We start from the raw sequence: 24,127 nt of genomic DNA on the forward strand, positions 1-24,127 counted from the left end.
TGCGCACCCAGCTTCAAATAATAAGCCCAAAAGAGAATAGAAATAAGGCTCTCAAAACTGCTAATTCCAAAATTCAAGTAAAGTCACCTACAGTGTCTCACTCAAATATTTTCGATATTTTCTCTCTGGAATTCATTAAAGGTCGAAATTTTTCACCTTCTACTTAAAGAACTTCCTCTCTCAGTCCATGCAACATCAATCCATTTTATGATTGTAAAAGAAAGAACGAGAAAAAAAACCACTACACAAACAAAACAAAAGAAAGGAGAATTTTTATGGGTTTTCAAGACTCTTAATTCTACAACTTAAATTCACATCAATATTTCACAAATAAAAACAAAAAGGGTTTCCTAATGTTTTTTCTTCTTCCTCTTCTCATAAAGGGAAGTCCAAATGAGGGGCTTGGAGGACAAGGCGCATAAGTGTAGTTTTTGCTATTTCGAGAAGTACGTTTTTGAAGTTCTGCAATTACATGGATCCTCATGGCAGAAAAAATGTTTAAACTGACTTTTTGATGCTTAAAAATTGAAATTTGGGAGCTACTTTTTCTCAGGAAATGCAGTAAGACTTTTTTACCTGAAATCATTAATATCTCAATTTTTTCAAAAATTCCACGTATGCGTCTTGCCCTTCAAGCCCCCCAAATGTAGTCATCTATGCCGATATGGTCTACATCCCTCCATTCAGAGGATACGTGGATGACGTAAGGGATGAAAAGAAACACCGAATGGAAATCGCTAAGCTGTAGATATTCGAAATATATGATCAAAGAATATTCGCAGTTTATTCAGAAAAGTACCATATCATGCATCACGCCCCCAAATTGAATTCCACCTCCGAATCGTCCCACGAGAAATTGAAACCGACTTCCTCGACGAACTCCGCCAAGTTTCACATAGAACTTGAAATGGTGCGGTGGTGGGGGAAGGGGGGGGGGGGGGGGGCTACAGCCTGGAGCTCAGACGAAGCTCCGATTTTGAGGTTGCCTCCGGCGGCACCCACGCTCGTAAGAACCCGAGTCGGGAATCCGAGAAATCAGTGACATCAGCGGAGGATGCCGCGACGTGACGCCGCGAGAAGTTAACTTATTGTTGCGGGGAGGAGCGAATGAAATTCTGTCGTGCTAAGGAAAAACGCCGTATGAACCTTCAGGCGTTGCCAAATTCCCTTCGATGAAACTCGAATTTCCTGGTAAACTTATGGATATTTTCCCTCTAATTTTTCAGAGTAATTCGTTCACAATTTTACCTCAAGTTCCTGAAAATTTGAAGGGAAAATGTGCATTAGTCTCCTTGAAAATGAACGTATCATCGAAGGAAATTTGGCAACTCTCGAATGTTCATACGGCGTTCTTCCTTAGCAAGGCAGAATTAGCCGGGAACGCGGAAGCGGGCTGTCAAACGGGAGTGACGAAGCAAAGACGGCGGCGCGGCGGGAGGAGGGAAGAGGGGGGGAGGGGGCGAGCTTTATCCTGGAAGAGCCGGAATTAATCATTCGATCAAACGAGGTATTTAATGAAGCCGGGAGAGATAAAATTTCAGCCGGATTAATTTACATCATTAGGGGGTCACCGTTCTCGTCTCTACCCCTTTTTCGGCCCCTTCTTCCTCCGCGACTCCCATATTCGGCGCCCGCCGCTCGCGGTTCGCGCGAAATCGTCGGAAAACGCGATTCGAAAAATCGCGACGTAGTGATGCATCGCAAATTTTCAAATCGGATCCGTGGGATTTTATTAGAAGGAGGAATAAAGAAGTGAAAAACTGATTTTTTCCACATCTGTCAAAAAACTATGCTAAAAATTGTGTACGACAACCAGGAATTAGTTCTATAGTCACACCTATTTCGTCGCCTTTCTGACGTAATGGCTTATCTAGATTTCCACGTGAGCCTTGTTGTACAAGAAACTCAATACTTTTTGGGGCTCATGTTGAAATAAAGATACGCCCTTGCGTCAGAGGAGCGACAATTTTTGGTTCTGAGGCCAATAATGACCTCATTATTGTTTATTTTAGGTAAAAGTTTTGGGTTAGTACGGATTGAACCTACAACAATTGGATGTTTTTTTTTGGTGGGGGGAGAGGGGGTATTTTTTGGTTTTCGGAGGGGAGCATGAGTGGAATTTAAGAACTGAATCATAATGAAGAAACTCCCAATTCTCGGGCATCTTCTCTTAAAAAGATGAACCCGTTTGACAATTTATGCACATGGTTTAACAACAATTCAAGTAAACTAGACACACCGAAAATATGTACAAAACATCAATGGTGCCTATTTATTTCGTTATTTGTAAATATCCATAGCAGCTGATCGACATTTAACACACTAACTAACTAAGTAACGGCTTCGTTATTTCAAGAGTTGTCAATCATCAAATTGTTGGCGTGTGTATGTAGCACGCAATTAACAATCGCCGACAATCTGCAAGCAGCGCACGCGTTGTTTCGATAAATCGCAATAATAGGCGTCGGCAAAATGAAGGTTTGATGGTAATGAATGACCTTCAAACTTATGATGTCGGCTTGGAACGCCTTCATTTTTCGTGATACTCTGACGCTTTGCCACGGAGTTGGTTTAGTTGCATGTCCGATTTAAACCCAACTAAAGTCATGAATTCCACTGCATACGCTCTCTCGCGTATGCCAGTTAGATACACGGCAGTTAATTATTTAATACGCTGTTGCTACCACTCTGTTCTACAGGAGAAAAAGTAGCTATTGACATAGAGGGCAAAATAATTAGCACTCCCATGTTTTTATTTTTCCTAAATTTCATGCTTTTCTATTAACTCACCGGTGACCTTTTCCAGCGATTGCTAATTGCCTGCGCCATGGAATTCAACTGAAATCTTTTCCATTTTTTATCATGGTCATCATGTAAGCGTTTTTAATGCCGAAGCGACTAAATTCACGTAAAATATTAACAACTTCAAGTCGGGGTCAGTAAAACTGGCTTTCTGAAGTTTAACCAAATCACAAACGAAATGCGTCAAGCCCCATTGTAACTTGGTTCATTGTAACATTGTTCCTGTATGAATCCTAGACGCATCATATGTTATGCAAGGTTAGGAAGAATGAAATTGTCTATGACGTAGTCATCCGTAACCCAATCAAGGTGCGAGAGACCAGGATGCACAATGTTGATGATCCTTCCTAACTCGTGCAGAGTTTTCAGCCCAAATGTGTCCTTTATGTAGATTTCACGCTCCGTGAAGTTATCAATTATTCTATCGTGGCTCGTGGCTTTCACGCTGTAGTATGCAAATTCACTGTGAACAAAGCGGACAATTCTAATGAAGAACTAGGAATTAGTTTTTAAACTCTCTGAAGGAACCAAATGACGTAATGATGTAGGATGTAACCATCGCTAGCGTGGTTAGAGTCCATGCCAAACCAAATGAGTTTACGCTTTCTTAGACCGCGACAGAAGACCGCGTGACGTCAGTTAAGCATTGAAAGTAAGTGTAAGAATCAAGACGGCGAATCTTCAGTCGAACCTGAAAATGCGTAAATTTATTAGGCGCGGACTCAAGTAACTGAGCCCAAACTTTCATACTCTATTTGCGAAACCATTACAGGGCAGATAGCATGAGTGTCTTGTTAGTAATCGGTATCACCATTCGCATTTAAAGCATCATTTGAGACAATTTTTGGTAAGAGATTTACGCTCTCGTTGAAAGAGAACGCATCTCTGAATCCTATCATGTCACCTGTCCAAAAATTGAATATCGATATTATCTTCACGTTTATAATTATCGCGAGTAATGATTGTAACAAGATAATCGTCATTTCGGAACTTCGTCACTCAGTTTTCATCCAGATCTGATATTACCATCGTCTAGTTTCATCGTCTCCATGAAAAAAAAATAAAGAAAGTTGAAGTTTCAGGATAAATAAATGAAAAAAGGTAAAGGCTATTCATCAAATTAACGAATATCCTGGCTGTCGTCGCGGTAAATTCATAACCTGCAATTTCTTAATAATCTAAAATATCGCTGATAAATCTCAGGAATACGCAACTACAGTTGAAATCTGACGAATTAACCCTCCTTCGTTTAGAGATCAATTTAACGACCGTCTCGCTTGCAAAAAAAAACTTCATCCTTGGTTTTTTTTTTTTTTTTTTTTTTTTCGTGGTCGATGAATTTTCATGACTGACGACGATGAGAATCGACCTGAAAAATCAAAATGAAGAGGGGAAATACTTACCCACTCTTCCACGGATACAGCACCAAATCATTTGGTCCTGTGATGGTGATGAGCTTCCTCAGTTTGACGAAAGCATTCTTATAATCGTCACTTCTTTCATGGGAGACCAAGTTGTTGTATGTTGAGAGGAAGGTGTTGTATTTTAAATGCCTTTCTTGTTGGAACGGGTCGTGCCACATGTTTGCAAGCGAAAGATAATTCTGAGCAAAAAAGTCGTAGGCAACGTTCGATGTATATCCCAGAAACGACCCCAGCTCAAGAAATTCATACATGAACTCGTTGAATCCTACGAATCCTGCGGGATAAATGAAACATGCTGCAATTACTAGATCCAGCTATAGTCTAAAGTACATCTTAAATACTATACGCGGGGAGGTGTTGGCTGCTTAAGAATGTATTTCTTTCGGTGCTCCAGTGAAAATACGCCGCAAGTTCACGTAATTCTAATTTTGAATTTTGATGATTCGCTAGCATATTGCTCATACTGAAACTGACGTGTCATTCCGCGTTTCGTTTTTTAAACCCATTCTCTAAAATAAAATTTCCCTTAAATAATGTACTTTAAATATTTGAAAAAATAAATAATCTTTAGCCAGGGCCAGATTTACCTTCTTGCCGCCCATGGGCCGCCGCTTATATTTTGCCGCCCCTTTTCTCATCCGTTTTAAAACATCAATAAAAACCATCAAGTGAACGCGCCGGAGGGGAAATGCTGCATAAGACGAGTTTACTAGTGTTGGACACATTTTTGCAAAAGCCCTGTCAACACTACTCGGAAAAAAGTCACGGAACTTTGCGCGAAAGTTAAGTTCCGTTCCATTTCTAAGCATTAAACGACACAATTATATGAGAACGAACATAAATGTGGTTTAATAATTTTAATTTCCGCCGCGCCGCGCTGTGTTTGGCACAATGCATGAAGTATTTCTACAGTCTTGTTTGGCTGTTTTGAAAACGCCTTCAAACGCGGCGTGATACCTCACGCATTCCGGAGAGTTCAAATAGTTGTATCATTGCGCCGTAAGAATGTGACGGAAGATTACAATGAAAATAGCCTCTTTGCATGCTGGGATTGTCGATTTCCGTTTACACGTTTGCAGTCATGAATGCATAGCTTAAATGCGCTTCAGCTAGAATTGTATATAGCAAATGGGTGGTTTTTATACGAGGATTTAAAATAAACAAGTGGTACGGAATATAACAAAAGAAAATGAAGTATGCAAAACGATTATCCGGGTATCGGAACTTGGCTGTTTTGAAAACGCCTTCAAATGCGTCGTGATACCTCACGCATTCCGGAGAGTTCAAATAGTTTTATCATTGCGCCTTATAAATGCGACGGAAGATTACAATTGAGGACACCGCACCAAGAACAGCCTATAGGCGTATAGGTCGTTATTATGCCCATCTGCTTTTCGGATTCTACTTACCCTGGACTATGCTGTGGTAGCGATAGAATATAGATAGGTAACGGCTCGAGGTCGAAAAACCTTTTTTTTCCGACAACAGGCCTCCTGATTGATGGGTGCAAGAACGACCTATAAACGGGCCTATAAACTTAAGGGCCTAAGGTGCTAGTTACCCCTTTCTTTACTCACTATCGATATTCTTTCATTTTGCGTTAATCATGCGTGATTAAAATGATTTATACTTCATATTGCCACCAAAATGACTGTTGGGCGTAATAATGGCCTATAAACCGTTTTTTTTAAATTAAATATATTAGAGTGTAAACATTGAGCAAACCTGGCATATTCATATACCATTTTCTTCCAAATTATGTCAGCTATTCAAAACATTAACTAAATCCGGGACTTCCTCTCATGCGTAGCCGCTATATAAAAAACCGCAAAAAAAGGCCTTTTTAGGCCATTTTTTTCAAAATGGCGGAAAATGCTCACCAGATACGCGGTAGGAAACTTCAGATTCGGATTCAGCGACCCAAAGAACACAATGTAAGCCAAAAAAATCGCTGTGTACCCAAAATTCCAGGTAGACTTACCAGGCGCCTGGACTAAAATAGGAGCAGAGATTTTGAAGCACCGAAACAGAGATACGCACTTTTGCAGTTTCACAGTCGATTTAAATCATCATACATTCTTTTTTCGCATAGTGTACAAGCGTAAATGAGTGTTTTGATTCCTTTGCATAAGTGGTATTAAATGGAGTTTTTAAATTGTGGTGATACTAACTTACCGTACTGTCCGTCGAGAGGTCCCGCAACAGCTATGAAGTTGTCAACATTATGTTGGGGGTAACTTTGAATGAAAGCTCGAGCCAAAATAGCTCCTTGCGAATATCCTGAGCAAAAATTGTCAAAAAGAAAATATACTTACAAAGATGAAAGAACAAAACACAAAAGCAAAGGCAGTTTTGAGACCGTACATTAATTACGTTAGAAGGTGCGTTATTCCCATAGTTATGCTCGTCACGCCTAATTTTTTTCTTTCACTTTTAATTTTCCGTAAAGTTCTTCACGAGTTTTTGGATATATTTGACAGAAAGGCTTTCGGCTATGGCTTAGTTTGGCTTTCGTTATTTCTCCGCCACTTGCAAGAGTTTTAATTTTCCAAATGCGTGTTTATATAAGCTCAACTAATTACTTTATTTAGCGTGCAACTGATGGAATGAAATTCGTCCAAAAATTTGAGAATTCAAGTCTTTACCTATTACGGTGATTCCTCCTGGATGTTTGTCCGAGAAGTTTCGAAATTTTTCTCCAAAAGATCCTTTTACTTGCTTGTCAAGTGCTGTCATGCTTCTAAACCCGCTAAAATCTGCTGGTAATTCAACCACAGTGCCTGGGAATGCCTGCAAAAAAAAATGTCCTTATTTTGGCACATTATCGGCTTGAATGTTTTGAAACAAAAACATAAATGCAATTAGTTTCAGCAGTCAGCAGAAATAAAATAAAGACTTCCTAGGCATAAAGAATAATTTTAATTCCTGGCTTAAAACAACGTTTTATTCGTAAATAATGATGTGTCGTTCAGGGTGCCGTTTATACTAGATCAAAATCTGAGATTAATGCCCAAGATCACTTCGTGAGTTTTTTACAGACCACGTAGGTGAAAGAAAAGAAAATTCTTCTTTCATTGTTAAGAATTGACAGAGGCCATTTTCATGTAAACTGGTACAAAAAAGGTAAAAAAAAAGAGCGAAATGAAATAAAATGTACCACCCGCAAGGCATTATATTTAAAAAGTTTTCGACCTGCCTTGCGCCCACTTGAGCAGGACCACAGTAGTATTCCCTCTAATAATATTGTGCAGGCTTTAGGTATTAACAATTAGACTTGTTTCTTATGCACCGCTTATCTCATTTTTACGTGTGACTTTCTCCGTCGATCAATTGACATTTATGAATGGTCTCTACATACATACTTAACTCCTTAAGGATCTCCAAAATATAAAGAAACATTTTCTCGTTGGCCATTCGATGCTTGTCTAAGGACACCATGGTCATCCTTTCATTTTTATTTTGTGTAGGAACAGAACTGCTGGAATTTCTAGTTCAAAAAATTCGCATTCTAAAAATCTGTTCACTCCATATAAATGAATCATATGTACCTCCTGTATCCTATGTTTAAGTGGAAGCATTAAGCTGGCGGCGAACAAACCATGGACTAAAAATACAGGTTTTTTGGCTTGTAGATTGGATCCTTTTGATTGGTCGGTTTCGTTTGAATTGCTGTTGACGAGCTTGCACTGAAATATGGGAGCGTTGGTAGCCAGAGCATCTCCTATTAATTGTCCATAAGTCACCACAAAGAAGAGAAGGACCCACTTTTCGTTGATATTTAGTTCCCTTGTATTTGCAGGTTTATTGCTCATTCCTATCGTGGAATACGTGGATACTGAATAGTTTCTGCCAGGTCAAGTACGGAATCTATGTGGAACTAAACCTCGCGACACACCTGTCACTTCCGCGGACTGCATGCATGTGTTACTGTTTGCAGTTGGATCATTGATCATCAGCTTTTACCGCAGAGTTTCATTCCATCTTGAAATCCATTTCGCTGTTTTTATCCCCGGAAAGGAATAATTAGTCGACCAAATTCGGTTTCCTGCTCAAAAATAAAAAAACGGAAAAGCTTAGGTAATAGAAATGCAAATTAATGACTTAAAATGCAAGAGTCAGAAAATTTAATTTTTCTTATTCTAAACGAAAAAGTATAGATCAATCTGTCATTTTTCTTTCATGGTGTATTGTAATATAGTCTCTATTAAAATATTAGCGGCCGTTGTATGCAGGCGCAAGGTGCATTTTATAGGCTCACCAAAATTTTGTTTACTTTACGTCACTTTGATTTTTCAGGAAATATTAATTTTACAAGCCTATGCGGAACTAAACTGTCGGAACATTTTTGGAGAAATATTTTCTGAGGCAAATGCATTCTGGAAAAGCATTTTTCTCTTCTTTCCACCACATTTAACCAATTTTTCGCGATCAACGAGAAAACTCACATCTTCAGAATTGATTAAATCCGTGATCATTCACTTCATTCGTTTTTCACTCCGGCGTCCTTCAAAATTTTGGCACTAAAATTACGAATAGCACACATTGTTAGACTGGTGATGAATAATTTACAATTACTTCTGTCATCTAGAAATACGCGCACACGTTTGTGTGTTGTTGGCGACTAGTAAGTGTTGCGTTAAAATGCACACTTCTTTGAGGAAAAGTTGGACGCATCATTTAAAAGAAACCAACTGCGTTGAAAACCATGTAAAAATACACTTCTGCGTTAATTCGTTCAGCTGTGCTGGAATAGCCTTGTGCTCAGTTTTCTGTATCAAAACAAGCAGTGTCGACGCACAGCGGCCAAACAAAACCCCCTGTACATTAGTGTTCGAAACTCACCTTTGAGTTTTGGGAGCCATGTGGCGCATCAAGCCCGATTTTTAGGCGCCATTGAAGATTTTTCAGGGGCCAAATTTACTTTTTGCTTATATTACGGCGCATTTAGTGAAAAGTTAGACGCAAGATGTTTTCGTAACAGAAGTAGTAAGTAGCTGTAACTTGGGGAAGACAAAAGCATTAAGAATGAAATCGTAAAGAATAGAAAAAGCTTTCACTTAGAGTGCTGAAAATTCTGAGTTTTCTAATTTTTAGAGGCCACGTTGGCGCAGAGCCTTCATTTTTTAGGCGCCATGACCGATTCATTAGGCGCGTTGGCGCCTGTGAGTTTCGAACACTGCTGTACATCTACACGCAAAGGGAACGTCATTGTCTTATCACAGAACTAAGAAATCACAGTAAAACTTACTTTTCGGGGGATCAAAAACTAAAGTCACCGTTGATCACGAGTTTCGGCCCACGAAATAACCAAATCTCCAAACCCCGTCCCACCGCCTCAAAAAAAGTTAGAAACCGCCAATGATTTCATAGGTGAGCAGTCGTCTCGAAAACCAATAAGCACCTTCATCTATGACCATAAAAAATTACTGTATGACGCTCGGACACGTAAAATTGACTTGTGACTATTAATCGAGCTTAATAGCTCTATTAGCAGCGCTGCGTCCCAAGAAATAGGTGCATGGGTTCAAACGAGGATGACGTCTTGCACCGGGCGTTATACGTCACGTTACGTCTCTGTGCCAGTTGGAGGAAATCTCATTGAAAAAAAAAAAAAATCTCTGTGTATTTGAGAAAGTGTTGAGTGTACTGAGAAAAGGGTAAAATTACCAAGAATTCAGGGTTCTATTTAATCCCAGTTTTTTCTTGGTAAAATTAACATTTATGAAATCGGTAACTTTACCGAGAAATCTCGATAAAATTATTGACTTTCTCGGTAATGTTACTGGACCCCGGTAAAAACGCCAATATTTTTTATCGACTGTGGTAGAATTACCGAGATAAAATGGCAAAGTTACCGGGAATTGATCATAAATAAAAGTGGTATCCTTACCTCAAAAAACAGTAAAAATACCGGTTTTTAGGAAGCTTACCAGTCTGTCTTGGTAAAATGACCAATAATTGGTAAAAAAAGTGAGATGGTAAAGGTACCAATGGACCTTGGTAAAAACGCCGATAATTTTTTTTCAGTGGCATGGCTTTAAAAATAAGAATTTTGGAGGATGCTGCAATGCGGCATTAGTGTCAAAGCTGTGGTAACATACATGGCTTTGTGCCGTGAGGTAGATTGTAGATACTGGGATTTCCTATATAAATGGACTTAATTTTGCAATCAGGAAATGAAATTGTTGGCTCATCCGTAAAAACACTAATGGTACGTACGTTGTTTTATAATTAAGCCAAAAATTGTAGTTCCGAATCGCAAACTGCCAAATCTTCATTGGTGAAGGTGAATTTCCTCTCAAAAATTCTTCTTTTTTTCATTATTATTTTGTTTTATCTTTTTATGTTATATTTTATCGGCATTGAAGTGTCTTATCATCAACAATTCCTTGCGACCAAATCATCCACGAAAAATATTAAATGAACGTTCTTCTTACTAAAAATAGAAGTTATGGGCACACCAATGACCCACAGTGAATTGGTCTTTCGATTGTTAAAATAGAAAGGAAAAATCTTATGCTACCTGATTGTACCATACACTGGAAAAAAAAACACACATTGGATCTAGAGTTCAGACTCTTGAAAACATTGACAAGAAAGACGACTCTTGATTCAATCAGATTTAAGCTTAAATCAAAAGAAAATCCGCTCAAATTAAGAGGCTTGGTTCTTGATTTGAGCTTAAATCTGATTGAATCAAGAGTCTTTTTTCTTGTCGATGTTTTTAAGAGTCTGGACTCTAGATCCAATGCGTTTTTTTTCCCCCAGTGTAGCATTGGAATCGTTTTGCAGGTGTATTAGTGACAGTAATTCACGTAGGTCAAAGCGGGAATATCTGAATAGGATGATATAAAATAGGGTGTAAAGCATCTGTAGTGACCGATGGGAGTAAGAGCACATAACCACTGATGAGGCCATAGTTCACCGCTAAACCGGAGCGCGGACAATAAACACGCAATACACAATACCGTATTAGACACAGCCCGCAAACGCGAAATTAATGGCGCGTAAAACCACTAATGAGCTTACATGCTTCGCCGATAAACTAGAGAGCCCACTTCATAATGAACTAATTTTTCATTAAGTTGCTGTCATTATCATGCTCAAAATAGTCTATAGTAAGGCGATCCTTCGAGCGTGTTTGGAAAAATATGGTTCATTTAAAAGTATTTCGACGGCTACATTGGAAAACCACATATCTCAATTTTGATGTTTCAAAATTTCCGCCATCTTCAATTTTTTTTTTTGAGAGAAATAAGCAGTAGAAAGCCTCGCCATTGCTTAAAAATACCGAATAGTCTATCAATGGGGAAGAAAAATCAAAGAAGTTTCATGAAATTACGTCGATAAATCTGTGTTTGGAAAAATATGGTTCGTTTAAAAGTAATTCGATGGCTACATCGCAAAACCACGTACCTCTATTGCGGTGTTTCAAAATTTTTGCTCCTATTTTATTTTTTCTGAGAGAATCAAAGTAACTTCATAGTATAATTTTTGTACGGAATATTCTGCTAACATGTAAGAAAATTCAAAGAAGTTCTCAAGAAATTACGCTGATAGTTTTTCAAAGGGAAAGTAAAGGATGACGGGATGTCTGCAGCGTCGCAAACGGAGGTTTCACACTTCGGCCATCGATTTTGAGTTAAAATGGTTAAAAATTTCATTTTGAAAATAAATTTGGCCAGATTTTGTGATCAAGTGTTTCAAGTAACGTGAAGCACCATACATGTAAATTGCAAACTCTACTAATTTATTAGGTTACAATTGAACGCCAAACTAATTGGTAATACAGAAAATGCTCAATTTTTTGGACAAAAACTGCGCATGCTTTGCGTTAATTTGGCCTTACTAAAACTGTCAGAGCTTTCGCAAGATCGAGACTGAAGTTTCATACACCTATCAGACAGAAACCCTGCATTTTCAGTCAATTCTCCTTTCTTGAATATTTTGTGCCTCGAGTAGCAAAGGTCGTTTTATGTCGCACGAAAATCGTCAAATTATCTCGATTATGGAGCAAACTATTCAAATTGCATATTCTACTATTTGAAGGCGCTTACATTATCGCGATATTTCGCGTGGAGTAAATACGGAAAAAGTTACGATATAGAGTTGCAGGTTGCAAAATTATAATTTCTTCTCATGACGTCTAGTGAGGGGCTTGGAGGACAGGACGCATAAGTGCAGTTTTTGCTGTTCCGAGAAACGCGTGTTTGAAGCTTCGAAATTACATGGATTCGTGTGGCGGAAAAAAGTTCGAACTAACTTTTTGATTCTTAAAAATTGGAATTTGGAAGCGAATTTTTGACGGAATATACTTTAGTACTATAGTTTAACTTGAAATCGTTAACATCTCAATTTTTCAAAAACTTCACGTATGCGCCCTGTCCCCAAAGCTTCTCGGATCTGATTTAAAGCGCAATGGACTGCAATTTATCGAGCTCTGAGCATGAAAAGTGTACAAAGTACAGTACTTAGAGAAGGTCATTCGTAGTATGATTCAGTATTAGTGAAGGAAACGGGAATACCCTGCGATTGAGGTGATCAGACTTCTTTTGCCGCTTGAGGAGTATATTTTTATTCAAATTTTTCTCTTAAAACGTTATTACATTGGGTAACACTGCGCGTTGAGTCGGTCGATTGCCTGGAATAGGATGATTACAAGTAGATGCTCGGATTGTAGAGGGTGCGTTCTTTGCAGTTGTAGTTGTCACGAAGGATGACTCCATACGGGTTGATATTATTCTTCTCCAGCTCGGAAACGATGTAGTTCTTCTGGTCAGCGTTGAGTTTGTAGTCTTGGGCAAGGACAACAACGATCGGGTAGTTGTCGACGTAGTTCATGTACTGGAAGTTGTTGCAGATAACCAGGATGACAATGTTGTTCTTCGGGCAGTAAGACAGGACACCAGCAGAGTAGGTAAGATCGTTGTTCCACGCATCGTAAGGGACGAAGTCAGGGTCCATAACATCCTTGTATCCGAAGTAGGTTCTGTCGAAAGGCTCCCTGGTGTAGCACCTGTAGACTGGCGCATTGTATCCATTGTATGCGCGGCCGATGAAGTTCTCAGTGTAGTCGTAGGCCTGTCTGTTGGAGTTCCATGCAGATTGGACCATGGTGTAGCCGCCGAAGTCCCCTGAGTACCTGGAGTTGGGGATGAATCTGATGAAGGTGCATGATCCGCACTGGGGGACTCCGTAGGTGAAGTAAGCGTCGCAGAATTCGTAGTCATTGCGCCATCCGAAGACGGATCCACTGGCGGTTGAAGCGGCGACGACCCATTCCTTGTCGACCAGGTAGTTTCCTTTCCAGTCGTTGTAGAGGTTGTAGTTGGCGCAGCGGCGGGTGGCGGTTGGGACGGCCAAAGCCACACCGGCGAGGACAAGGAAAGCCAATAATTTGTGCATCGTGATCGTCGGGCCTTTTGCCTGCTGTGCTTGGACAACTGCAGAGGGAACTGATGCTTTCTCTCCGAGACTCCATAGCTTTTATACGAAAATTTCGATCATATTGCAGGGACGTATTTTGACGGCCGAAAAATTAATGGCGCATCTTGTGTTTGCACGTTGCAACGAGGCGAGTCAGGCAAGTTTTATTTATCGCAAAATCTGTTGATGGGTCACTTGACGCAGGTCTCGGTGTTTAATCAAATTCGACTAGGTGTCAGCAATCAGTGTCAAATCTGAGGTGAAACACTTAGCTTTGGGAAATTGCGGAAACTGAAATACTTGTTATAAATGGACTGAGTTAAGCAGAAAGGAACCAACCCACATTTTGGAGAAAATTGAGTTATGAGTGGTTTTGAACTCAACCACTTCTCTACTATCTATCACTAAAAATTCAAAGTTTTTGTTGGAGCAAATTGTGTAGAAATTGAACTTGAAGTTTATCTTTTACATTGAGTCTTATGCAGAAGCCAAACTTTAAACCTCTTTTTCTCGGTTCGATCCCGATGTGGCTTGGTTCCTTTCTGTTTAACTCCTTCCAAATATTCTTTGATGCAGGTAGGTTTCACGCAAGGTCTATGTCATTTTTTTTTATCGGCTTTAAAGTTTCTTATCATCAACTGCTCATTACGACCGCATCTTCCTCGAAAAATATTTGATGAAAGTTCCTGTACTTAAAAATAGAAATTATAGGCCCCACAATCGGTTGGAATTGCGTCGGGTTAAAATAAAAAAGAAAAGTCTTATCGAGGGCTGAGGACACCCGACAAAACACCTGAAATTAACTTGTAAAAACTCTTGGATCGTCTAAAAGGAAAAGTTGATAAAGAATAATGAGTAGCAGGACGACGCACAAAACACGGACAAACGACGGACAATATACAAAAGTAGGAACAGTTATAGGAAAAACAAAACATAAAATAAATTACCGAAGGTCAAGAAAATCAGACTCATTATTTACTTAATATTCTTATAGTTTTAGTTGCTTCTTGTGATACGGTGAATAAGTAAAGGCGTTACCTTTGAGTTGTAAGAAAATAACGCACGCTGCTTTGACAGTTCTTAGACAGTATATACCCGCCATGGCCACTTTCTTCACTTTCTTCACTATCTTCTAATTCAGGCTCGGACTGACCATAGGGCCAATCTGCCATTGGCAGATACGCCCCCTTGATGCGCCGAAAACGCGCCCCTCTGACAGATAGCAAAATAAGAAGGGAAAACAATTACGACCGAGAATACATGCGGCAAATTTCTAAAATGAACGGAAAAAGAGAGAGTAAGTAGTAAAGAGAGGTGCTTTTAAGTATGATAGTGGTGAACAGAGGTCCAAGAACTACTTCCTGAAGCGCAAACATGATTTTCTGTGAAATGTTCACCTTTTTGTTGACATACAGACGCTTTATTATGCCACTCCTTCATTCGCTGTGTGTAACTCCCTTAGAAGCGTTAGTCGGTTCGATTTTTAGACATACGCATTCTTTATAGACCTCTTGAGAGACCTTCAACCATATTTCTTCTTTTTCAAAATGACTATTGATATGGACATACCATAGCGTATGGGCAAACTTGACCTTAATTTATCTAGAAATTCAAAAATAAGAGACATCTAAAGTGTAAACGCGATACAACTATTCGCGCAAGATGGATGTCTACATTTTATATGAAAAATGAAAGACGCGATGGCATCAATCGTGTACTCGCAATGCTCTGCTCTATGCTACTATAGTTTGATGAATCATCACGAATGAGACAACTACAAACAAACACAATGTGGAAATAAAGGGAGGGAAAGGATGCGCGTTAACGACGGCGCAGAGATACAACTTTTCGTACTTGATGGACGTCCGTGCTGCATCTCAGGAATTGAAGGCGCGATGACGCGAAGCTCTCAAAGCTCTGCTATATGCTGCCAATGACGTGTCGCTCAGATTCGGGAGAAAAGTTTAAAAAGAGGCCTGAACCATCTCTCCTACCTTCGGCTAGGTTACTCACGCAGTGCTTGAAGTACCATTATGAATAAGACAATAACGGAAAAAACACAATATGGAATAGAGGGAGGGAAAGGATGTGCGTTAACGACGGCGCAGAGATACAACTATTCGTACTTGATGGACGTCCATGCTGCATCTGAAAAATTGAAGGTGCGATGACGCGAAGCGAGCGCTCTCAATGCTCTGCTATATGCTGTCAATGATGTGTTTCGGAAGAAAAGTTAAAAAAGAGGCCCGAATACGTGTGTCCTGTCTTCGGATGTGTGGATACTCGTTATCTTCCTTCTTTTTTCAGGTTCTTGTCTGATTCTTTTTTAGGATAGATTTGCAGACCCGCGTCTTAAGCTCGTGTAAACCACAACACTGGCTCGGTTCTTTTAGAAATAACGGAGCTTAAATGCGTCTAGTGGCTTTAATGTTTTATGTTTTCTTTAATTTCAGAAGTCTGTCGGTTACTTCAATACGTTCAATTTTGCAATTTTTACTCTGTACGATTAAGAAACTTTGAGTCTGAAAATAGCGTAAACTTGTGCTGCTTTGCCGAAATTTTCTGAACCCCTCTCCACGTAGGGTAAATGGCCTACCAGGAAATATTACATTACGCCCCTTTAACCAGCCAAGGGTCTCCGCCCTCAGAAGTGAGCCAGTCCGACCCTGTTCTAATTCTTTGTAACATCCAAAATTTGCTCCAACTTGTCGAAAAAATTTAAATAGGGTAGGGTATTAAGTATACAACAAATTAGTATTAGTAAGTATTCAACAAATAACAACAACAAATTTCAAATTTTAGACTTTTCTTTTCTTTTCACGAAATTTAAAAAATAAACCTACTAACTAACTAACAAATCGCTCTTATAACGCTTCTGTGCGCTCTACGACACCCAACCGCCACTGATAGCGATCTTGCCAGAGCTCCTCTGGCAGATCGCATCTTTTTAAAAAAATAAACCTTCTAAGTCCAAAAATTTAAAAGAAACAAATCGGAAAGCACTAATTTGCTTGGCTACCGGGAGGAGGGGGAGGCGGGAGGGGGTAGAGGTGGGTAAGGTTGCCCCCGCCCTCTCAAATTCAAGTACACTTTTAGGGGTAATAATGGGTTATAGGACATTTCGTCGACGATTTTTTGTCCGCGCACCTATTTTTTCCAGTAATTTACGTCCACGCGTTTAATCGGCACAGGGGTTTTGGTCCACGTGCCAGTTGAGAGTTGAGACACAGAGTTATTTGGCCCACATGGAAATACAATCGACAATTGCTCACGACGTTTTTGGATGGAAATGTGTAATGTCTTGGAAGAATGAGGGTTTGCTTGTTTTTTTGTTTTGTCTATGTTTGGTCCAACGGAGAGTAATATATAGTTGAGAGTTTTGGTAAAAATGGGGGAGCGTCAATTCCATGAGACAAAATTCACTAAATCTTTGGTGTAACAGGACTTAATTATCTTTCAAGAAATTCCCACCTTGTTATACCTGAACCGGATAAACCTCTATATTTGCCTCAGCTGTAAAGGCTCTCAGATTTTTCCTGTGTACGATAAGTATCTTGATTTATTTTGAGGAAAGATCTGTACTTTTAAAGGATGCCTGTCATTCCTAATACGTTCAATTTCGTATAATACTGTGCAACACCTCTGTTGTGAAATAGTTGCTTCAGGCGCCGCCGCACGGCGGGCGGGCGGGCGGCCAGCGCGATGCGCGCATTGGCGCCTACAAACCTAAGTGGATACTTCAAGTATTGTGCAATGCGTGAAGTATCCACTTAGGTTTGTAGGCGCCAGTGAGCCTCTCGCGCTGGCAGCACGCCACCGCTCCGCTCTGTTAGGCTTTAATATTTATTATACTCGCATAGTCAGCGTTTTTTAACTCATGATTTTGAAATGTTTGCACACTCTGCATTGATGATTCTCATTTAAATTGGTGGGAAAAAATATGTATCAATTTATCAAAGGAGAATAATAATATAATGTGTGATTTTTAAATATAGGTGGTTCCGTGTCAAATTTAATGATTTCCAAAGCACTTTAATTTTTTCTTTTACATTTTGTGCTTTTATTGTGCTGCAGCGAGGTACACGCGCAACCAAACGCTCAAAATTTGACGTATTTGACTCTAAAAGATCGATGTACAAATGGGTTAAAACTAAAGATTGCGTGCTTCTTGGATTTTTGCCCTCTTTTATTCATTTTTGCAGTTTCTTCGGCACAACTGCGGCTCATGGAGATTAATGTCAATAGAACTTATATCTTATACTTATAACCTTGGGCTTGCGTGGATGCATTCAGAAACATTCTTGCGCTCGTACAGAATTTTTAAAAGAAGAAAGTACGTTAAATTACATATATGTGTACAAATGCAGGGTCAATGACGCGTAAAAACACTAATAAGCTTACATGTTTCACCGATAAACTAGCAAGCCCACTTCATAATGAAGTAATTTTTCATTTATATGTAGTTGCTGTCATTATCATGCCTAAAATAGTCTGTAGTAAGTGCCCACTTCCCTCTTGTGCAAGTAGCTAAGATCTCTATGTGTCGCACAAAAACCTTCAAATTATCTCGATTTTGCAGTCGGTATGTTGTGCACATTTCATAACTTCCTACTTGAAGGCTCAAAAATATTGCAATTTTTTGCTGGGAATGAAAGGGGAATGAGTTGCAAAATGAAATGGTGTTGCAGGTTGCATAACATATAATGCCTTCCTCTGACTTCAAATTTGGGTGAAACCGCGGTGGACTGCAATTTTGAAAGCTTTGAACTAAACCCTCTATGGCATAGCGTTAAGCATTCGTAACAACGTATTTTTTGGGTTTTTAAAAATTGAATATTTCCTTTGTGGCATGATTTTGCAAATCATCAGTAGTTTTTTCATTTATTTGAAAAACTGGTTCCCAAAAATTTAAAATTTTGAAAAAAAAAAAAAAAAAAAAAAAAAAAGGTATCCTATGTTTTTCATGCCAGCTGCAAAATAGATTGAGGTCCTCTAGAATCTGAGATCCAACATTAATTCATGCCTAATAGGTTTTTAAAGTACCTATGCAAAAATTACAATATTCCGAGTAGTATATTCTTAGTATTATTCGATATTATTGGAGGGAACGGGAATACCCTGCGATTGAGGCAATCACTGTTTTTGATGCTTGATGAGTACATTTTTATTCAAATTTTTCTCTTGAAACGATATTACATTGGGTTACAGTGCGCGTTGAGTCGGTCGATTGCCTGGAATAGGGTGATCACAAGTAGATGCTCGGGTTGTAGAGGGTGCGGGCTTTGCAGTTGTAGTTGTCACGGAGGATGACTCCATACGGGTTGATATTATTCTTCTCCAGCTCGGAAACGATGTAGTTCTTCTGGTCAGCGTTGAGTTTGTAGTCTTGGGCAAGGACAACGACGATCGGGTAGTTGTCGACGTAGTTCATGTACTGGAAGTTGTTGCAGATAACCAGGATGACAATGTTGTTCTTCGGGCAGTAAGACAGGACACCAGCAGAGTAGGTAAGATCGTTGTTCCACGCATCGTAAGGGACGAAGTCAGGGTCCATAACATCCTTGTATCCGAAGTAGGTTCTGTCGAAAGGCTCCCTGGTGTAGCACCTGTAGACTGGCGCATTGTATCCATTGTATGCGCGGCCGATGAAGTTCTCAGTGTAGTCGTAGGCCTGTCTGTTGGAGTTCCATGCAGATTGGACCATGGTGTAGCCGCCGAAGTCCCCTGAGTACCTGGAGTTGGGGATGAATCTGATGAAGGTGCATGATCCGCACTGGGGGACTCCGTAGGTGAAGTAAGCGTCGCAGAATTCGTAGTCATTGCGCCATCCGAAGACGGATCCACTGGCGGTTGAAGCGGCGACGACCCATTCCTTGTCGACCAGGTAGTTTCCTTTCCAGTCGTTGTAGAGGTTGTAGTTGGCGCAGCGGCGGGTGGCGGTTGGGACGGCCAAAGCCACACCGGCGAGGACAAGGAAAGCCAATAATTTGTGCATCGTGATCGTCGGGCCTGTTGCCTGCTGTGCTTGGACAACTGCAGATGGAACTGATGCTTTCTCTCCGAGACTCCATAGCTTTTATACGAAAATTTCGATCATATTGCAGGGACGTATTTTGACGGCCGAAAAATTAATGGCGCATCTTGTGTTTGCACGTTGCAACGAGGCGAGTCGGGCAAGTTTTATTTATCGCAAAATCTGTTGATGGGTCACTTGACGCAGGTCTCTGTGTTTAATCAAGTTCGACTAGGTGTCAGCAATCAGTGTCAAATCTGAGGTGAAACACTTAGCTTTGGGAAATTGCGGAAACTGAAATACTTGTTATAAATGGACTGAGTTAAGCAGAAAGGAACCAACCCACATTTTGGAGAAAATTGAGTTATGAGTGGTTTTGAACTCAACCACTTCTCTACTATCTATCACTAAAAATTCAAAGTTTTTGTTGGAGCAAATTGTGTAGAAATTGAACTTGAAGTTTATCTTTTACATTGAGTCTTATGCAGAAGCCAAACTTTAAACCTCTTTTTCTCGGTTCGATCCCGATGTGGCTTGGTTCCTTTCTGTTTAACTCCTTCCAAATATTCTTTGATGCAGGTAGGTTTCACGCAAGGTCTATGTCATTTTTTTTTATCGGCTTTAAAGTTTCTTATCATCAACTGCTCATTACGACCGCATCTTCCTCGAAAAATATTTGATGAAAGTTCCTGTACTTAAAAATAGAAATTATAGGCCCCACAATCGGTTGGAATTGCGTCGGGTTAAAATAAAAAAGAAAAGTCTTATCGAGGGCTGAGGACACCCGACAAAACACCTGAAATTAACTTGTAAAAACTCTTGGATCGTCTAAAAGGAAAAGTTGATAAAGAATAATGAGTAGCAGGACGACGCACAAAACACGGACAAACGACGGACAATATACAAAAGTAGGAACAGTTATAGGAAAAACAAAACATAAAATAAATTACCGAAGGTCAAGAAAATCAGACTCATTATTTACTTAATATTCTTATAGTTTTAGTTGCTTCTTGTGATACGGTGAATAAGTAAAGGCGTTACCTTTGAGTTGTAAGAAAATAACGCACGCTGCTTTGACAGTTCTTAGACAGTATATACCCGCCATGGCCACTTTCTTCACTTTCTTCACTATCTTCTAATTCAGGCTCGGACTGACCATAGGGCCAATCTGCCATTGGCAGATACGCCCCCTTGATGCGCCGAAAACGCGCCCCTCTGACAGATAGCAAAATAAGAAGGGAAAACAATTACGACCGAGAATACATGCGGCAAATTTCTAAAATGAACGGAAAAAGAGAGAGTAAGTAGTAAAGAGAGGTGCTTTTAAGTATGATAGTGGTGAACAGAGGTCCAAGAACTACTTCCTGAAGCGCAAACATGATTTTCTGTGAAATGTTCACCTTTTTGTTGACATACAGACGCTTTATTATGCCACTCCTTCATTCGCTGTGTGTAACTCCCTTAGAAGCGTTAGTCGGTTCGATTTTTAGACATACGCATTCTTTATAGACCTCTTGAGAGACCTTCAACCATATTTCTTCTTTTTCAAAATGACTATTGATATGGACATACCATAGCGTATGGGCATCAAACTTGACCTTAATTTATCTGGAAATTCAAAAATCACGGAAAAAACGAGTTTAGGATGGGGCCCTAACTAGAGGTAGGGCAGTGAGAGGTAGCTCACGTCCCTACAGATTACAGGCACGAGACCTCCATGAGCTAGTTGCGAACGCTGCCACCGACTGGGTTTTGAGGTTTTAGTTACTGCGCATGCGCAGGAGTAGCGAATAACGTCATTTCTCGCTGAACGCCAGTTGAGGACTGATGCCCGTATGATCAGGTGTCATTGATATGCCGAGAGGGGGAATTGCACTCAAGAGGCGTAAATTCGCCGCCTCAATCATCGAGGCCTCGTAGCCTGGTGGTACCGCGCTGGTCTACCATCTCTGCGATGCGGGTTCGAATCCATGCGAGGGCACGGATTTTTTACGCTCGGCGTCGATATGCAGGTAGGGCTGGACCCTACCTTCAGCTTGGGCCTGACCCTCCGAGGTTTAGGTGAAGCAATTTCACCTACCCGGGTTTGGGGCCGGGCCCTGCGCCGCAGTACCCGATCCTAAACCCGTTTTTTCCGTTTAAGAGACATCTAAAGTGTAAACGCGACACAACTATTCGCGGAAGATGGATGTCTACATTTCATATGAAAAATGTAAGACGCGATGGCGTGAATCGTGTACTCGCAATGCTCTGCTCTATGCTACTAGTTTGATGAATCATCACGAATGAGACAAACGCAAACAAACACAATGTGGAAATAAAGCGAGGGAAAGGATGCGCGTTAACGACGGCGCAGAGATACAACTTTTCGTACTTGATGGACGTCCGTGCTGCATCTGAAGAATTGAAGGTGCGATGACGCGAAGCGTAAGCTCTCAAAGCTCTGCTATATGCTGCCAATGACGTGTCGCTCGGATTCGGGAGAAAAGTTTAAAAAGAGGCCTGAACTCATCTCTCCTACCTTCGGCTGTGTTACTCACGCAGTGCTTGAAGCACCATTATGAATAAGACAATAACGGGAAAAAAACACAATATGAAATAGAGGGAGGGAAAGGATGCGCGTTAACGACGGCGCAGAGATACAACTATTCGTACTTGATGAACGTCCATGCTGCATCTGAAAAATTGAAGGCGCGATGACGCGAAGCGTGCGCTCTTAATTCTCTGCTATATGCTATCAATGAGGTGTTTCGGAAGAAAAGTTAGAACAAGCGGGAAAGTTCTAATACTGTCGTATTAGAAAAGCGCTCAGGAGTTAGTCTATGTATTTAGTGAAGAAAGGAAGTATAAAATCCGTCGACTTGGCCGGGAAATGGAAATAAAACATCAGCTGATAGCAAACAAAGGTTACCAAGGAAACCAAGGAATGGAACTTTCACAGAGGAACTCACAGATGAAGAGAGACACTAACTGGCAATGAGTTGTGTCAACGTAAATTAATCTTCAGATTTGATATACCGCTGAAAACCAATGAGAGTGACACTGACGCAAGGTGCTTGTGCTACTACACGCCGTACACAACGAAAACCAATGAGAGTGACACTGACGCAAGGTGCTTGTGATACTACACGCCGTACACACCCGAACTTGGGAACAATATTCAACATTAGTAAAGTAATGAAAGGAGCGCAATATTGTCTATGTAAACGCGTTTTTTCGTTTCCCGAAAATGCAAGCCACCGTTGAGCTCATCAGGCGAGTTTTATTAAGCTTGTTTCAACTTCAACGATCAATTTTGATAAGAATTACTCTACCGCTAAGGAATTTTCTTATAGACAAACGATCGAAACTACCCGCGCAATACGTTAAAAGCATAAAATACGGTTATCACAGCTTTATTTATTTTAAAAACTGGACCCCCCCCCCCCCCCAAAAAAGCCTACACATCGATGAGCTAGTGCGCCATTTAAACGAATTAGCACTAGTATACTAGTACTCTAGAGGCAAGTCGAAATCAAAAAGCGCTGCCTATCGGCTGAGCGCTTAAAAGAGGCCCGAATACGTCTGCCCTGTCTTCGAATGTGTTGATACTCGTTATCTTCCTTCTTTTTTCAGGTTTTTGTCTGATTCTTTTTTAGGATAGATTTGCAGACCCACGTCTTAAGCTCGTGTAAACCATAGCACTGGCTCGGTTCTTTTAGAAATAACGGAGCTTAGATGCGTCTAGTGGCTTTAATGTTTTATGTTTTCTTTAATTTCAGAAGTCTGTCGGTTTAAAAAAATTCCCACCTTATTATACCTTAACCGGATAAACCTCTATATTTGCCTCAGCTATAAAGGCTCTTAGATTCTTCCTGTGTACGATAAGTATCTTGATTTATTTTGCGAGGAAAGATCTGTACTTTTAAAGGATGCCTGTCATTCTTAATACGTTCAATTTCTTATAATACTGTGCAACACCTCTGTTGTGAAATAGTTGCTTCAGGCGCCGCCGCACGGCGGGCGGGCGGCGGCCAGCGCGATGCGCGCATTGGCGCCTACAAACCTAAGTGGATACTTCAAGCATTGTGCAATGCGTGAAGTATCCACTTAGGTTTGTAGGCGCCAGTGAGCCTCTCGCGCTGGCAGCACGCCGCCGCTCCGCTCTGTTAGGCTTTAATATTTATAACTCGCATAGTCAGCGTTTTTTAACTCATGATTTTGAAATGTTTGCACACTCTGCATTGATCATTCTCATTTAAATTGATGGGATAAAAATATGTATCAATTTATCAAAGGAGGATAATAATATAATGTGTGTTTTTAAATATGGTGGTTCCGTGTCAAATTTAATGATTTCCAAAGCACTTTAATTATTTCTTTTACATTTTGTGCTTTTATTGTGCTGCAGCGAGGTACACTAGGTACACGCGCAACCAAACGCTCAAAATTTGACGTATTTGACTCTAAAAGATCGATGTAC

The 24,127-nt window shown here is 40.3% G+C and overlaps 3 protein-coding genes across 4 annotated transcripts; all 3 read right to left on the bottom strand.

The window, feature by feature from the left end:
* On the bottom strand, nucleotides 1–11,249 carry LOC109037621 (lysosomal thioesterase PPT2 homolog). Of its 2 annotated transcripts, none has more exons than XM_019052386.2 (7): nucleotides 11,107–11,249; nucleotides 9,475–9,633; nucleotides 7,775–8,271; nucleotides 6,872–7,016; nucleotides 6,402–6,506; nucleotides 4,206–4,500; nucleotides 1–3,265 (listed from the first exon to the last, which is right to left on the bottom strand). In XM_019052386.2, the coding sequence occupies exons 3-7, from the start codon at nucleotides 8,036–8,038 to the stop codon at nucleotides 3,052–3,054; spliced, it is 1,023 nt and encodes a 340-aa protein (XP_018907931.2). In that variant the 5' UTR covers nucleotides 8,039–8,271; nucleotides 9,475–9,633; nucleotides 11,107–11,249; the 3' UTR covers nucleotides 1–3,051. The 2 variants fall into 2 exon arrangements, with proteins under 2 accessions (XP_018907931.2, XP_018907932.2); XM_019052387.2 differs by having other exon boundaries at nucleotides 7,775–8,274.
* A 1,524-nt stretch (nucleotides 11,250–12,773) lies between these two features.
* LOC140224265 (uncharacterized) lies at nucleotides 12,774–13,691 on the bottom strand. Its single transcript, XM_072298416.1, has one exon. It carries the CDS (start codon nucleotides 13,629–13,631, stop codon nucleotides 12,882–12,884), a length of 750 nt encoding a protein of 249 aa, XP_072154517.1. The 5' UTR covers nucleotides 13,632–13,691; the 3' UTR covers nucleotides 12,774–12,881.
* A 5,100-nt stretch (nucleotides 13,692–18,791) lies between these two features.
* On the bottom strand, nucleotides 18,792–19,703 carry LOC140224266 (uncharacterized). Its single transcript, XM_072298417.1, has one exon. It carries the CDS (start codon nucleotides 19,645–19,647, stop codon nucleotides 18,898–18,900), a length of 750 nt encoding a protein of 249 aa, XP_072154518.1. The 5' UTR covers nucleotides 19,648–19,703; the 3' UTR covers nucleotides 18,792–18,897.
* Between the last annotated feature and the right edge of the window lie 4,424 nt (nucleotides 19,704–24,127).

Source organism: Bemisia tabaci, chromosome 3, assembly GCF_918797505.1.
Source record: "Bemisia tabaci chromosome 3, PGI_BMITA_v3".
Lineage (NCBI taxonomy): Eukaryota > Metazoa > Arthropoda > Insecta > Hemiptera > Aleyrodidae > Bemisia > Bemisia tabaci.